Raw genomic sequence first — 18,552 nt, 5'->3', positions numbered from 1 at the left:
ATTTTTGTTTCATTTACAAAATTGTCATAGAAAATCTTAACATTTTGGTTGAAAAGTTTAGAAATGGGATTTTTCCTTTGACGTTTTCTGTGGGAAAAGTTTGGGTTTTATAACCAACTGTAATAATATTTCATGTCTTGCAAACTATGCACTAGAACTATTACTTCAGGTATTCTGCATTCAACACTTATTATTTCTGCAGTATGATCATTCATCTCTTACATCTCGTGATAGTGTGTCTGTTTCATGTTTGAATGACTGGTTTGTTTACAAGCAGAAATAGGGCTACATTAAGTCACTTCTTTTGCACTTGCACATCAACATAGTCACACAATATTTCCTGTTTTTTTCACTTTCTGCAAACAGAAAACTGCACAGAGTTCACAGTTAAATTTTAAGAAATGCTTAATACCTTTTTGCAGCAGATGTCCAGCTCTATTCAAAATCTTTAAGAATAATGTAGCTATTAAAACAAATCCTGTGTATCTTTCTATTACCTTTTTGAATTCTCCTGTCTTATGATATTCACACAGCATCATATCAAAGAAGATTGGGATTGTGGCTTTTCGTAGCTCAATTTCTGGAATCAGAGTCATTTCCAAGATCGGTCCAACCATCCCCGGAATAAAGCAGATTTTATTCTGGCCTAGAAAAACAATGGTGAAAGGAGTATTGGAAAAGAGAAGAAAACTACCACTTTGGTAAGAAACAATCTCAGATTTTTAGCCATTAAAATACTGTTATAACTATCTGTTTCAGTAATGGTCTCACAGTTAGTTACACATCCTTCTCAATTCTTTTTCAGAAGCAGAAGGCATATTGAGGGATATATTCTCATTTCAAGGTTCTGGGTCATTTCCTGCTTGAAATGAGCATTCATGCCAGAGGAATGAATTCACACTTTGGCATCCTTTCAATTTTTCAGCTTTTCACATCTTACTGAATACTGTACTGTACATGCTTGCTGTAGAAAGTAATCAGGCTCTAAGACACCCCGCTCCCCCCTCCCAAAAAAAACCCAATCAATTGGAGAGAATATTACAATAGCTATATGACATATTCTCTTATCTAAGTTATAAAGGGGAGAAAAATCAGCCTTTATTCTTAATGAATAATATCAACCATTAAAAATCCAGAACGGAAATTGTATCCTGGTAGGTATTCTAGATCATGTGCACAACTACTGAAAAGCCACCTGAAATAATCCCGTAGCACAGCAGTTACATCAGTTGTCGGAGAACCCCCAGATTGTGCTTTAGGAGACATCTGCAATTATGACAGATGATAGAAGTGTTGTAGCAACTGTCGTATCTGAAAAGAAACCAGGTACTAAATATTCTCCAAAAGCTGATCGTTTCATAGAAAAAAGGATTTTCTATATGAATCTGACCACACTTGTCCATGAAATCCAGTGTCCTGCCTCTGGCAGTGTGTAATATCTGGTGCTTCCATGCAAAGAGAAGAATCCCCATCAACAAATGTGACCAACTTTACAATTCCTTTGCCTTATTTTATTTATTAAAAAATTATATAAGGTGCCCATCACTTTAGCATCTGGGCATCAGTACCACACTAGTCTGATTTGCCTCTCACATCAGTTTCTTACTGGTGTGATGAGATGTGGTGCAGAAGTCTCTTTCAGGAATCACTCTAGGAGATGGAGAGAATCTAGGAAAAGAGCTTCCCCGTCCATAGTACAATGAAGATGAACACAAGGAGAACTTCTCCAAAGGGGAAGTTGCAACAGGCTACAGTGTATGATCTAAATCTGTGTATGATTTAACTGGGAATTGATCCTGCTTCAAGCAGGGGGTTGGACTAGATGACCTTCTGGGGTCCCTTCCAACCCTGATATTCTATGATTCTACAGAGATTCTGACTCCCTGACTCTGAGGTATAGATTGCATATACCTGATAAAGAAATATACTTTTTAAAAACAATTACTGGAAACTAAAGAAAATAAATTTTACTGTTACTAAACAATGGCCACCCTTTCATTGGAGCAATACTTACCACTTATAGGGTTTTATCACTTCAAAGTCTTTAAAAGACTGATCCTGAAAACACATAAGGTTCTATCAGATGTATGGCTTACCATCATGAATAGTCCCATTGCAATCAATTGAAATGTTGATGATAGTAAGCACTACATTTGGTCGTTAACTTTTGCAGAAGCAAGTCCCTTAAGTCTCTCACCTTTTTGCAGTAGGTCTGCTATGTTTCTTTACTTTAAAGATAGGAAACTGAGACACAAAGAAGTTAAGGAACTTGCCAAAGGACACAGGATAGTTAGTTCAGAGCCAGGATTAAAATGTTCCTTCCTTCTAGTCTCAAATTCAATCCACCTGCCTATGTTACCTTTTTGTTCCCTACTCCAGGCAGCACAGTCTAAATAAACAATTTGGTCTGTGTATGATTTACGGTATTTACATTTGTTATGAAGTTTCTTTTCTTTAAATAGACAGTAGCAGTTTGGAAATTAGATCAAATAAATCCAAGGAGAATTAATATCAAATGATGGTTATGACACAGATAACACAGCATGGTTTTGTGGTGTGAATTTTCTAAGATGCCCTTTTTTCTGGCTGCTGCAATGGCATAGATTGTTAGATTTGGGGAGGGGCAGTAGAAGCAGAGAATGATCCTCAGACAGGCAGTTTAATACAGAATGAATGGAATGACTCCAGAGATGTTCTGCAATGTTACTGGATTTTAGAAAAATAGCAGCGGAGATGTTTTTGGTTCACAAAGCAAGGGTTGATTTGGGAAAAGAGATTAACTTAAAAGGCACACCTACTGCTACCAGACTCTAAAGAATGAGAATGACAACAGTGGTTTCAAAGGCTTTCTTTTTCTTTTGCTCTTACTTGGGCAGATTCTTTTTTTTTTTTAAATGATTGCTTTGAAAGCTAAACAATCAATACACTAAAATAGTAAGACTTAACCAGACCTGCCTGAATAATATTTGTTGTATTAAAATCTCTGTCTAAAAGCAAAGAAAAGCTCTAGTCTTCAATTAAGAATTTGCAGCGTTTAAAAAAACATTACCACAGAGTACCTGATCATTAGGATGAGTGTGTTTGATGCAAGGTATTGAGAACAAACATTCAAAATGCACAGGCAAGCACGGACATCTGCATCCAGTTGGGCAACTGCACAGTTAAATATAGATATCAAAGAAATCTCATTGCTCTTCATAAAGGAGACTCAAACAAGCCTTTTAGCCGAAAAGAATATTTTCCATGTCTTTATGCAACTAACACAGCCCCTTTCAGTACATATTTGAAAAGTCTAATTGATTTCATAGTACAGGGTGTTATAACAGCCTCAGCAACTGTCTGCTTTAGCTTTTGCTTTCTAATGCTCAGATAGCTCCTGCTTCTACATACTCTCTCCCTTCTGGTGTCTAGCCTAACTTTGGTGATGGAGATACAGACCTAAGAAGATCTGGACACACTGTAAGGGGAAAATTTCATGCCCCTCAAATAAGATGTATTGGCGCACAAATTCAGGGAAAAAGACACACTACAACAATGTTTTGATGTAAGGAATCCTTGTCACAATGAAGTCTTGGGTAGAAAGGTGAATACATTACAGAATCTTGTACCTATCAATACAATGGGATCCTACATGTGCGAAGGAAACAGACACTGCATTTTCCACAGTAATCCTACATGTTAAAGGGGGGAAAAAGTGATGGGATAGGCAGTACTCATGTTTGATACTCAACAGAAGTCAGTCATTGCTTAGCGTAGAGCAAACAGCTGAAAATGGCTCATTTGTAGATAATTAAATTTGCCTAGAATACCCTTAGACCAACAAAATGGCAGGAAAGCTTATTATGCAGCAGCCTTTAATGATACCCTATATTTTCTACTTGTTGATGACTTGTTGATTTTTTGTTTGGAACAAATTATCTTCCTCCCCAATCCATTTAGACTTTTAGATCTCCCCTTACATAAAAGAAAGTGACTCCTGGGGCTGTAACAGAAGCTATGATTGTTTGATAGGTTGGAGTTGCTACATGTTCAGTAACCAAAAAGGACATTTGTCATTTCTGAACTCTACCTCTAAGATGCACAAACATAATGTGAGCTGACATCTTTCATAGTGTAGCTTTATGCTCTCTTTTCAGAGGCCACCATGATTTTAAAGTAACCAGACATATTTTCCTCTCCATTTCCTTAATATGGGACCCTACATTCAATTTTCACTGGTTAGTACACAGAAAAGGAAGGGGTACCATTTGGGAAACAAAGGAACGTGATTTAAGATTGGGTTCTACATCACAATGCTTTTCTCTTTCATGTAATCATTTAGAGGAGTATGAAAAAGGTAGCTATACGTACAGTACAAAATATTTAGGGTCTGCTCACATTCAAGTAATTAGAACAATTGGATCGGACAATAGGATAACTTCAACAGAAGCAAGACTCTTAGGCTGAGATTTTCAAAGCTGCCTGATGTATTTGGCCATCCAAATCATATTAATTTTAATGGGAAATCAGCGTCCAAATCCACTAGTGCCTTTTAATCAGCCTTAGTCTCTATGACTGGTGTACATATAAATGAAGTGTAAGCACATTCCATTATCACTGCCACCAGCAAAATAACTTCATCTGCATGGTGTCTGTTATACCTCTGAAAACTCACAAGCTTCTCTCTTAAAATTTAAGCAAGGATTCTCAGAAGATTTCAGCAATATTGTCTAAAATCCACACCAGAATTAGTTACCTTTTCCCCTGCTGTGGTTTTGTATTCAAACTGGATCTAGGATTCCAGAAAGTCTGAAGGTTAGGGGCTGTTCGGAACCACATGTTAGTTGTGGGCCCATCACTATTATTACACCCTGCATACAGCCACTTAATGTTACTTCTGCCACTGCTCTTTTGTGAGTCCCAAACTGAAATGACGATGATGATGATGATCTTATCCTCCTTAAATTATTCTCACCCTGCTTTTAGGGATGTGAGTAGAAGACTATATATGCGATCAATACCTGTGACTATATGGTGATACAGAGACCTGGAAAAGCCTAGAATTTATTTCCGCTAATCACCCAGAAGACTAGATGTCGGTCTTGCTATCTGAACCTGTAAAGGTCAAACCTCTGTCCTCTTACAAACTCCATCATAGATTTTAAGGTCAGAAGGGATCGTTAGATCATCTAGTCTAGCCTCCTGCATAACATGTTCCATCCAGTTAACCCTGTATTGAGTCCAGTCATCTGCATTTCACTAAAGCATATCTTCCAGAAAGGCATCTTGGTTTGAAGGCATCAAGCGATGGAGAATCCATTACATCTCTCGATAGTTTGTTCCAATGGTTAATCATGCGCATTGTTAAAAATGTGTGCCTTATTTCTAATTTGGTTTTACTTTCAGCCATTGATTTTTCTTATGCCTTTCTCCACTAGATTAGAGAGACTTTAAATATCCCATATTTTCTCCCGTTATACTTGTACACCATAATCAAATCACCTCATTATCTTCTTTTTGATAAGTTAAACAGACTAAGTTCTTCAAGTCTCTCACTGTAAGGCTTTTTTCTAGTCATTGAAACACATTTTGGTCCACTCCCACCTCATTCCAAAATCCTGGACTGTCTTCAGGGGAGGGATAAACAACCTCTCTCATCTAGACCTACGAAGCAGGTAGCCATTCCCTGTTAACTGCTGAAGTTATCTGACACTTGCCAAAGAGAACGCCTATCCTCAACTGAAGGGCAAATACAACAGGATAATTGTGATCTTAAAAAGGCAGTCACTTCACCAAGGAAAACCAACAAATATGGCTTCTGCTGATTCACCTGAATATCTGGGGCTAGGCTGAATAAACTAGGGGCCTGGCAGGAATGCAATGAGTCTTATATAATTTGTCCAACCACATCTTGAAACTTTTAGCCAGAAATATACAATTAAGAGGTATCGTGAAATTTTCACAGCTATCCAAGGGAGGAGAAATTCCATGGACTCAAAAATAAGCACATTTTTTAGGTTTATTTCATGGAAATATTTTGTGTAGCTCTGTAAGAGATGGGTATGTTTAAAATATAAATATTATATTTATCCTCCACTGGCTAGATTTGTGAGCGTTGGTATATGTTTGTAATAGCTAGTTTAAATTTAGTGGTGTGTCTGGTGTCTGTTACCTCCACTTTAATTATGCTACTGCCTTAATCCCAGGTTATTTCCATTCTGAACATATGTTTATTTTGCTGAAATGAAATGCATTTTTTCCACTGGCACTTAGTCATAATTCAGTGACAATGTATTACAGTGAAACTCTAATAGAGGAAAATGCTAAATTGAACAGACGTGGTTTGATTTTATCAACCTTAAAAAAGTAAAAAATTATCAGATCTGTCTAGGGATTTGTGAACAAACTTCAACTAGCAGAGAAATCTTACTCATGTGTCAATGTCCTCTAAAATATTAAAATCACTGGATAAGCTTTTGGATAATTCCTTGGGCTGCCAAAGGAAGAACATCTGACAGTCTGAAAATCAGATCTATTTAAAATTCCTGAATCATGTCACAGACTCTTTCCAAGAAGAAGGGGGGGGGGGAAGGGGAGGAGCACTATAGGTACAGATGTGCTTGAGACTGTATAGTTACTCACCAAGTTTGTACCACATGTCACGGATAGCAAAGCCAATTAAACATCTCATATCCCCATATCTAGAAGAGAAAAGGGAAAAACCACTGGTTTTACTGACATTTTATTATGACAGTAAAGAAAATATCATCTAAGATATTGAAATTATACTTACTTATTCAGGATCTTATTGTACTTTGCATGGGAGAAATGTTCTAGTTGCAGAGAATCCTGGGTAATAAAAGCCACTGCCAGATGAAAATAGTTGTTCCACAGCTGTAAATTGAATATTAGGAAGTTATAATGGTTTTGAACTAACATGAGAAGTAATATTAAAAACATGTGTAAACCTTGATGAAATAAACCTTGATTGATGAAGGAAAATGATGAAAGCAGCATGAGGTTTTAATATTATGCAGAGTTGTCTGTCATTACTACTACACAATTAGCATAAAGGCAAGAGAGATGGGGTTTTATAACCACTGGTCTGCATTTGCTCTTAACAGAATTTGAATAAATAGTGCTAATGGAGATTCATGTGGGGATCATTAGGTAATAACAATAAACCACAAACCACAGCAGGGCTGGTTAAAATACAGTACATCCCACTACTCACCAGATCCTAAGGCATCCAATGCATTTATGCCATATTTGATTGTCTCCTTAACAAAGGCCTGGCCTCTTTGTGCCATACTCCAACTGCAGTTTTTGTGCAAAACTCCCATTTATTCTGAAGGGAATTCTGCACATGAAACAAGGGCAAAATACGTGTACCTCCCATGTGTACCTCCCATTAATGATGAGTCATTAACACGCACTGAGAGGAGAATAACCCCTATATTTTAAGTGTGAAATCCTTCCTTATTGCTAATAGCAGATTGGTTTGTTCTCTTGCTAACCAAAATGAAATACTGGGAAATCCTGCCACGTGCTTTAATGATAAAGGATTATATATTGCAGCGGTATGAGAGTTTTCCTACTGGAAGAATGGCTGGCCAGCCCAGGAGAAGCTAAAGCAAATGCTAATTTAAAAGGCTTGTAAATAGTAAGAAATGCTTCTAATTGGTTTCTTTTTTTAAAAAAAGTTGTTTAAATATATCTAAATGGCTGAAAATGATGATTAGTATATGCCTATAGTAAATGCATTCAGCACTTATTTAGAAGTATTAAACAAAATGCACGTGACTGTTACAAACTATTCCCCACCAGTTAGATAGAGAGAAACTCACCGCGGTGCAAAGGGCTTGAAAAAAAAAACCCTACATACCGTGTAAGTATTAAAAGCATAGTGGGTTTCACCCTTTGAGATCTGAAGAGCTCTTTGTGTACAACCTAAAATTATTTGGAACAGATACCAACATCCAGCAAAACATATATATAGAGAGAGGGTAAAATGGGAACATTTCCTGTAGTAAACAAAATCTTCAAATCCTTTCTACAGCGTCAAAAAGCTGCTGCATTAAGATTAATATATTCCTTTCTTAGTGCCCCACAGCTTCTCTACAGTTTTCCTTTCCAGATTTTGCTTATTAAAAAAACCTTATGGAAGGACTCTACAGTAATGGTTTTGTTCCTGTCCTGTTTTAACTATCTACAATCCATAAATCATATTCATCCTTGGTGTAACTCCATAGAATTCAGTCAAATTACACCAGGGCTTCATTTGGCCTGGATCACATTATACAATTCAATGATGTCCTAAACTGATCCTGACAAATCAGAATCTTATTGGAACCTACATTTGGATATTAACACAACACAGGACAGCATCTTGTCTGTTACCAGTATTTAAATCACACCTCAATCTAATTTCTGACAGTATATAGCAATGCAGAATACTTGACGACATTTCCCCCCAAGATAAATATTATTCAGGTTCAATAACTCCAGTTTTTGCCTTATTAAAAATATTTGACTGATTAATTTGAACCATTTTGTTGCTTTTGAAGACTTTGGGGTTCTATATCTATTGATGAATGTGAAACATACCATAAACAGGTACATTACATTGGTGAAAGTGGAAATTGCTCATACGAAATCCTGCCCACCAATAGGTCTGGAGATGCATGATCTCTAATGCCAGGATTGACACTGAGCCCCCAGGATAAGTTCCTAATGTCTCTCCCTCAATTTCTCTACTTGTAAAATGCAATCCCATCCTCCCCTGAAGTGATTCACTGTGTAGGAAACACAGTATTTTGCATTTCTAAAGTATATGCTAGTCAAGGACCTTTAAGCTCTTAATCACTGAATTAAGCCCCACAACACTGTGCAAGGTATAGCATTGGCCCCATATTATAGATGGGGAAATGCAGGCAAGGAAAAGTCAAACACCCCACTGGTAAGAAGAGAACCCACACTGCATGACTTCCAGTGCTGTGTTCCATGCTTCCTCAGAACTTCTCTAACCTAGAAATACAACTGCATGGGTAAAAAAAACTAAATGGACTTACTGGAGAGCAAGTTCACATAGCATATTTATGTAGAACACAGAGGCATTCACAGAATTTATACCCACACTTGAATGAATATATATATATATATACACATCAATTGCCAAGTTGGAAACTGGAGGGTACCACAACAGGCTTCCAACAATCTCATGAGGAGTAGAAAATCTGGCTGGTTTTGACTTCTCTGATTCTATCAGGCTAGCCAGCAAGAGAAAACACAGCAGCAAGGTGTTACGGTGCTCCTCTTTTTCCCGCAAACTTTTGAAACTGATGAATGCCTCACACATTCTCTAATGCCTACCTGCACCGTTCACACATTTTCCCTTGTAGCTACATAATTACTTGCTTAGACTCACTGACCAATAGTCCGATTCTTTTTGACATTACATTGGGAATGGCAAATTGATTTATGTTGACTGATTTATGATTTTCACTTATAAGTGAAAGAAAGGTTAAATATGATGGCAGATGTCCAGCGTATTTTAAATTGGATAGAAAAGGGTCTGGTTAGCTTTTTTTCTGCATGAAAAATAGCATTTGGATTGAAAACTTGATTACCAAGTTTCTGACTAATGGAGTCAAAAATAAACATTAACTCTGAACATCAAAGTTTAGAACAGAAATAATTATAGGTGTTCAATCTACTACACCATTTCACATGGACATTTTTAGTTGTCTTTGCTCCTTCGTGCATTATGGATTGAGCATAGGACAGTGGCACCTGAATCAATATGTAACAAATTTCAAATGTGTATTGGGCTCTTGAACACATTTTGTAGAGAAATGGGCCATATCTTTTAAATAAAATGTTTCATGTAATCATGAGCCATAACAACAAAAGAGGTCTAGATGTCACAGAAAACTGAAAAGGATCACATTAAATAATCATTCTATGATTATGATCGATTTTAGGGAGTGGTATTGGTTTAATTCACAATATATTTTTAGCTCCTAATAATTTTGTCCATGTTCACATATATTTGTCTTTTTACTCGTTACAGCTGAATAATTTACAATTAATATTTTATTCTTTGATTTTAGCCATAAGCAATATTGTGAATGCCAGGATTTTTTTTTAAATATTTTTTCAATTTTTTTACTCTATGGATTTATCACAAATATTGATGTTCAAGCAGCATTGCTTAGCTGTTTTTGGTAAGATATATTATATAGTATTTCCATTTTCTGATTGGATGAGCATGCAAGAACTTTCGTTGTGAATGTCAGTGAGAGCAAATTTAAAATTCAGTTTATGCAAAGACTGAACCTCTAACTTGGAGATTACTGGGACAAATATTCATACAAAGAATATGCCAATCAATTGTCAGACTCCTGATAGAAACCAAATGCAAAAGGAGTGCAAAAACATGGCCCCAATAACTTAATGTAAAGAGTTGAATCAATATTCACAGAAATAATTTACATTTTTCACCACCTCTTGTACATGTTGCACTAGAAAAATACAAGTGGCTAACAGAGGTATAAGCATAGAAATGGGACTTAATAAATATGAGCGAAAAGTTCAAACCTACAGACAATGCAACAGGTTAGAAGTGACAAGTGAAAGGGACAAAATGATCTAATGGGATTTCTGATTTTGAACTGAAAAGCAGGAAAGCACAAATTGCAGACAGCTTTAATTAATTGTGTGTGAACACAGTGCTCATAAGAAGTTCCAGGTTGCACTCTTGAAACTCACGTCCACTATATTTTCACTGAACAGGTAGAGGATGGACAGTAGCAGCAATAGCTTCCCACTTGCTGCCTTGCCAAAAGGCCTCAATCCTGACTTAGGGGGCCTGACTCTTTGGCACGTTGAATCCATAGTCTCTCCCCTGAGACTTTCAACCTCTGTGCACTTAAAGCAGCTGTTTTTCACCCAGACATCCCAAAGTGTGTTACAAAAGGCTAGTAAACATGATAACCTTTATTTATTTATTTATTTATTTTTGAACATGAGGTAATGGAGCTCATGACTTGCTCAGGGTCTCACAGGTGGTAAATGGTAAGAGTTGCCTTGGAAAGAGAACCCGGGTATTTTTATTTTTGGTTTCACATCAAGTTCTCTAAACTACAGCTGCTTGTTTGGGCCAAGTAGAGTGGTGATTTGGTGATAAGCACACTTGTCCGCTGGGAAAGAGACCAAACCGAGTTAGCTGCAATAGGACTATTACTTCATCTGCTCACTAGGATGCTGCTACCATCCTTATGCCAATGAGTCACAAATCGTTATTTCCACACTTGTCGTGTCTCAGCTCAATCTCTGAATCCTCATCCATAAAGTCTCATCTTCAATTTAAATGTAGCAATGCCAAAAATGAACACCTTCGATGTCCTCTCAGACATCCCCCTCTCCTATCCTGGACACTGTTGACACCACTACCATCCATTTCTTCATGCAGGCACAACATCTGAGCTTCATGTTTGACCCCTTCCTCTCCTTTGCCTCACCCATTCAGCCAGTATCCAAATTCTTCTTCCTCTAGAACATGTTCAAAATCAAACCTTTTGGTATTATTCACACAGCTTTTGTTGTTGTTGAGCTCTTACCACCTGCCATCCTCAAGACTGCAACTTCCTCCTCTCCAATGTCCTTGACATACACAGCACCCCCTACATCCATTCAACAGCAGATGCTAAAGGAATCTTTCCAGCCTGGTATCCTCCTCCATTTTTGAATTCCTCCACTGGCTCCTGCTTTCTACCATATCACATTCAAGATTGTTGTCCTCTTCTTCCAGGCCCTTCACAGTTCTGTTCTCTCGGTTTATCCACTTGTCTCCTATTACATTACTTGGCTGCCCCTCCACTCTGCCAGGAATGCCATTCTTGAGCTCATGCTAGCTTAAATATTTCATGGAACAGATAGGCCATAACAGGAAGTGAAAGATTATGCTCCATTGCCAATCCTCACAGATTTGTCACTTACAAAGTGACTGTATAAATATCATTAAATTGAATATTGTACTTAGTACCTCATAAAAATAACCTACAACTGTTTGTCTTGATTAATTTAATTTCTTAAAATACTATCTAGAGACTCATTTCTCTTGTGATACCTGAGTGGGTTTTCATCCTTGGTGCCCGCCGCCCCTGCCAAAGCTACGGACGGGGGAAAGTCATGTTGGTTTTGTTTTGATGTCTCTACTGACTGCGTAAGTCATACAAATGCCATACCTACTTTATGTAAGTATCAGAGTAGCAGCCGTGTTTGTCTGTATTCACAAAAAGAAAAGGAGTACCTGTGGCACCTTAGAGACTAACAAATTTATTTGAGCATAAGCTGTAGCTCACAAAAGCTTATGCTCAAATAGATTTGTTAGTCTCTAAAGTGTCACAAGTACTCCTTTTCTTTTATGTAAGTAGTTCACATAAGGCCATGATCAATCTTGATACTTTGTTTATATCCACAGGCCAATATCATTGCCATTCACTGGTTATACTCTATGCCTTGCTTGACAAAAGATATGGATATAATTAATTTAATTCCATTAAATTAGACTGTGTAAAACTCCATGACATTCATTTCAAGTTAATACCTGAGCCACAGCAATGAATTAATACAAACAATATTTGATGGCCATAATATATTTAAAATATGGTAATATTGTTGATAAAGTCATTGTGTACAATATTATAAACAGTAATATCTGTTCGCAAACAAGCTAACAATGTAATTAATGTTGGCTTGTAAAGATGTAGTTTCAGTTGCATCTCAAAATATTTTTCTGATATCTTTGAGCAGATTTTTATAATCTCTAAAGTAATGTCACCAACCTACATTACACGAACGTTATTACCTGTCCTAGAACAGCAAAAACATATAGGAGGAGTTTTAATGATGACAATATTCTCTGCATTCTTAAATTGTTGATTATGCATACATGGGCTAAGACACCAGAGTCTGGCTAGAAAGGGGATAGATAGTGCGGAAGGGTAACCAAATTGCAATACAAATCAGCCGTAGGACATGCATGCATACACACCTAATTAGCCATGCTGATTCATTTTGGTTATAACATGCATCCAGTCAGCATTTTATCATACGACCCTGAGTACTTCATTTCATGTAATAGAAATTCTAGCTTTATAAATAATATGCCTTCTGTTATTAGTTAAGCAAAGTTTAAATAGGCAGAGATAAAGAAACTCACTTTGCCTTCCAGTCATAACTCATTCAGAAAGTCTAGAGGTTAGAAGTTAATCTTTTGGGGCTCAATCCTATGACTTGTTGAGTACTTCCAAGTTTCATTGAAGTCACTGATAGTAGACAGAACTCAGCATCTTTTCAAAGGAAACAATTAGCAAAACCTTGCAGGATTTCGACCAAGTTATTTTCTTTGCTTTTCTGAATCTGTGCAGATAGTACTTAAGCCGAAATGTTTCATGGTTAATGAAAACAGAAGGTTATTAAAGAAGCATAGCACATATTGTAGGTCAACAACAGTTTGGTAAATTTTTAAGCCTTCAAAGATTCAATGAAGTAGACCTCTTCCAGTCCTTTGCATTGCTGTCTGCTTCATGTCTAATGATGCCATTAACATCAACACAATTTGCAAAATTGCAATGCAAGTGCAAAAATACTACAACAGCAGGCTGAAGGGCACAGAAGAAGCAGCAAGCACAGGACTGGTAATGTTATGATTCCCTCATGAAAAATCATAATATAATACTGTTTCTATAGATTTTTTTAACCATCCCAAAGTTTTAATAGTTGTAGATGTGCAATATAATTAAATAAAAGCTACGCAATATTCTTTCCTTTAAAAGGGTATTGCAATTTCTTAGAACTTTATTACATTTCTATATAATGCCATTGGTGTCCTACATATATAGCTTTATAAGACTTTTCCAAATGAGGTGAAAGTGGTACACAAATATATGTCCATCCATATGTGACAAAGGCCTTAGGAATGATAAGGGACATGTGAGTTCCAGAGTAATGTAGAACAACAAACTGAGACTATTTCCTTCCACTCTGGCCACAGAAGACTCACAAAGGAGGACTGGCAATGCAGCGATCCTGGTCTATGACCAGATCCTACAGAAATACAAATACTACTAAATGATAACAACAGCATACCACATGCAGTTAGAGAGACTCACTACAGTACATAAACACCCTGGTTACTAAGTATATCTATAATATGTTGAGGGTTATTTTAGCAGAATCTTTAAGATAGACATTTATCTTAAGCTGTGCCATTGTGCTATGCTGATGCTAAAACATGAGGTTCAGCGAGTTAGTTCCAAGAGTTAGTAATACTCAGCTTCCAAGAATTAATAACTAAGCCACTGAATGCATCCGATGAAGTGAGCTGTAGCTCACGAAAGCTTATGCTCAAATAAATTGGTTAGTCTCTAAGGTGCCACAAGTACTCCTTTTCTTTTTGCGGATACAGACTAACACGGCTGCTACTCTGAAACCTGTGAATAGTAAATGAGAGAAAGATAGAAAAACATGCAGTATTTATCTCCCTTGAAGTGAGAACCTATTCTGGCATTAAAGGGTGGGGGTTGGGTGCATATTTTCTAACAAAATCCTGTAGTAGGGTTATAGCTAGTGAGCACAGAATTACTAATAGTATACACGTCACTTCCTTCCCAAAGTCCTATAAGAAGGGCTGTTAAGTGGCAAAACAGGAGTCAACAGGGATGAACCCTGCATGACAGTTTTGTAGGTGATGCTTTTCTTTATATTTCACTACAAACAACACAACAAAACGGTTTCTATTAGCACCATCTCTCCTGTCCCTAAAATGTCAGAAGCTGTCACCCTCAGTCAGAAAGACTACAGAAAGAATGCTGCAAATATAAAGTCATTTCAAGAAATGAAGTGGCATTGGGGTGGTGTGGAAGTTGACTGCATTATAATGTTGATGTGTTCAGTCACTGAATAGAAGTAATGACTACATATAACAGGGCTCCTTCCAGACCTTGAGGTGATGGAGCCATGCATTGACAGTAACATCAAATCCAGACAGAGACAGTGCTCCTATCCCAAGATAATGTCTGACTGCTGACATAAGTGACTAGCAGGAGAAAAAAGCAAATGTCAATTTCTAAATGCCCATTGTTTATAAAAGTAAAATGTAACAGTGCATTAGCAGGGGATACATAAAAATAAATAGAAATAAAAGGGAAGATGATAGAAGTTAAAACTCCTGTATTCATTTTTCTCTTCATATTAACACTTAGTTGGAAAACCAAACACTGTGTTCTTCTAAAAAACGAAAAAAGAAAAAAAGTAATGACTTCTGAGACTGAAAGAAGCAGGTCCTAAATAAAATAAAATAACTCTCTTCTAGATCTTGAGACATATAGAAAGATGAGATAGTAAAACTGAGGATTATTATTAAGACATATTTTGTTAACTGTGTAGTCCTGTAAAAATATTTTGTCATGAATTATTGAAATGGTGATTTACATTTAAATGTATTTAACATGTTTCTGCTTCTTTTCTACAAAAAACATTTTACCATATCTTTTCATGTATGTTATCATGGGTGTATGTTTCTCATTCCTAAAGTTCTATTACCATCAAACATTTGCTTGTCTTAGAAATCTTCACTCATAGCACTAACAGCTGAGCAGTTATAAATTAGCTGTAACATTCTTTAGAGTAAAATAAAGGCAGTTTTGAACACACAAATATTTGCTGTGCTAAATATATTTAGACTGCCTGTTGGTGGATACAGCAACGTAAGTGACCATTCCATCGGAGAAAATTCAATCAATTTTGAGTTTGATCAAAGAAGATTGTACAGTTACGATACAACTTTACAACTGCCTTTGGAATTGTTTGGAAGCTAAACCTGAAATACTAAACGGTCCCCGAACTGTCCAAAATTAGGCAGTTTGGGACTGTCAGATTTACTGTAAATATAGCAAAATATTTTAGAGATATCCATAGATACTTATATTGCAGAAATACAGAACAATGTATCAAATCCTGTTCTCGGCTAGTAGTTCTCAACCTGCAGCCCAATCAGCACACAGCTGGCAGCACATGTGACATTCTTAGGGTCATACAGGTAGTATATATAATGTGTGGATGCAGCCCACATAATACATAAAGAGCTGCATATGCAGCCCACAATGGTAAATAGGTTGAGAACCTAAAACACTAGGTTGGGTGTGCAACTGCAGATTATGTGCTCTGAAGTTGCTATTTCAGATTTAAGGCTGGTGGAACGCAAGACACTGTCAAGTGCTCACCTCATTTACTACTTACCCCTCTTCTACAGTCATGTTGCATGTAAATGCACAAGGATCCTCTACAGAGCTGGAGTGAACAGCAACTGCCCTAACTCCCAAATCCCTCTACCACCATGCAGAGGAACCGTATTGGTTCTGCTGCATTTTGGAATCTCTGCTGCTATGGATGGGATTTGCCCCTTTCTGAACACACTAAGCAATGAGTTTCCATCCACTAAATCTCAAATGGACAAAATCTTACAAAATTAACTCTTGATACCCAGCAGCAAAATACGGTGTGTTGAACACATCTGAGATCACTTGCCATGGCAAATTATTATTCTTTATTAAATAAATGAGTTTGCAGGACTCTCAAGCCTTAATAGTCAGAATGAAGAAGAATTTGTTTTAAAAATGAGATTTAAGCATCTTATTGAAACAAACTGTACAATTTTACCTCAGGAAAGGGAGATCATTTTAAAAGCATCAAGAAAGAGGGAAAATCTTCCCTTAATAAAGTGGTGTTTGGCAGCTCAGCTGGTGTTCATATATCACAGTGATGGCTACATTAGAAATACCTAGTTGATGAGATAGTTCTGAGTCTGTTTTCTATTAATGAAACCCTTATGAACGTGAAGGAGTTCTTAAGCTGTATCCTCTTAGACCTGCAGGGAAATGACAGTTTCCATGGCACTTATCTCAAGGGTACAAATTTGTCCCGGTGTCTTTAGTCATTTCTCCTCCCCTCCACTGTTGTGCAGTGCCGTTGTGCCAGCTGTGTGCCACTCTCCCCTCCTAGAGATGTCTTCATGTCAGTGGTACTGTGCTATTGTGGTGCTGTGAACCACTTTTGAGATCCTCCAGTATGAAAGACACTATTTTAAACCCAAGATACCGATTCAACCCATTTTTACCTTTACCAGTTCAGAAGAGGAAAAGATTTTAGAATAATCAAAATATTTTTAAATACAACTATATCAGGATAGCAAACCAAAATAAAGTTTCACTGCCATTTACTTTAAGAAGTGAAAGAAAGACAGCATTGGTTATACCAAAATGAGGGCAAATGTATGAATCCCCCTATGTAGAACTGCCAATAAGACTGTCATCTTGACTTGCAGTTAAACTGCTATTCTGTATTACTGCTGAGCAAAGGTTACCACATGTACCATATTTGGCCATGGGTTTTATGTTTGGTGTAAACCTAGTAAATAACAATCTCATCTCTGAGCTACAACTTTAGGAAACTCTTTGTCAGGAGAAACAGAACAAGAACATACCTACAAGTTTACGTTTCGAAGACAGTTTGCAGTTATTGCCAAGTTAGGTGGATTCCACAGGTTAATAAATGGCTTCTCATCCCATGCTTAACAATTGAAGATCAGAAAAAGAAAATATTGTCGGGGTTATCATATGTAGAAAGAGTTTAGTGCATTGTGGTAATGTGTACATTAAATGACAAAAGTCCTCTCATTACCATATAGTACCAAGGTATAACACAAATGTGAATTTTAAAAATAAACTTGGAAATGTTAAGAAAGGCAGGGGGTTCTAAACTCTACCCTCCTCGGCTAGAACTAATGCTGCTAGTGGGCCACTGTGGCAAGAAAAGATTAAACTGAAAAGCAAAAGATCCAGATGCAGTAAACCTGTCCTGGCTATGCAATCTAGACCGAGAGGTAAAAGGCTAAGGGGATTTCAAATCTGAAAATTAGCCCAGATTAGACATTTCATTAACAGTCACAGCTGGCCTGTAAGTGCCTGTGATGGTTCTGTATGTGTAGCTTCATCCTTTATTTCTATTGCTTCTGCCAGGAGGTTTCTTATAATAAATATTTTTAAAAATACAAAACTTCTGCATGTGGAGGGTCAGTTCTACCTCACTCTCAACCCGCTACCCCACCACAGGGGTTCTTCTCCGATCGTTTTTGGAGAACAGTGTAACTGAAGTATTACAATTGCACATTCACCAGCTCAGGTAAAACAACAGTTAACCTTCATATACAAGCATCAACTCAGCTACTTTGTGTATTTCAGGGTTAACATTTTACAACATAGAGGGCAATACAGTAAGCTTCACATTTAACCACAAAAGCAGGAATACAAATCAGTCTATGCAACATGGATGCATGATTATTAATGCTGGACCTTATATTTATATCCCTTGACTTTGACTAACTGTGCAACCTTGATGCTTTGCTTTAATGTTTTATGAATTATATTTCAGAGGCTGTTTGAAAAAAAGTCTTCAATGGGAGGTGCGAAAGGCAAGGTTTAATAGGCCTTGTGGAAGTTTAGTAAGGAT

General features: G+C 37.0%; 1 protein-coding gene across 2 annotated transcripts in view; it reads right to left on the bottom strand.

Moving 5' to 3' along the window:
* DOCK2 (dedicator of cytokinesis 2) overlaps positions 1-18,552 on the bottom strand; it is a 488,728-nt gene that overhangs the window by 68,815 nt on the left and 401,361 nt on the right. For both annotated transcript variants that reach the window (XM_048861500.2, XM_075131370.1), the window contains exons 31-33: positions 6,773-6,873; positions 6,622-6,680; positions 498-646 (exon numbers count right to left, since the gene is read on the bottom strand). In XM_048861500.2, the coding sequence (XP_048717457.1) occupies positions 498-646; positions 6,622-6,680; positions 6,773-6,873 (309 nt within the window). The remainder of the gene's footprint in view (positions 1-497; positions 647-6,621; positions 6,681-6,772; positions 6,874-18,552) is intronic.

Source organism: Caretta caretta, chromosome 8 (assembly GCF_965140235.1).
Source record: "Caretta caretta isolate rCarCar2 chromosome 8, rCarCar1.hap1, whole genome shotgun sequence".
NCBI lineage: Eukaryota > Metazoa > Chordata > Testudines > Cheloniidae > Caretta > Caretta caretta.
This window is presented reverse-complemented; position numbering and strand designations above follow the sequence as displayed.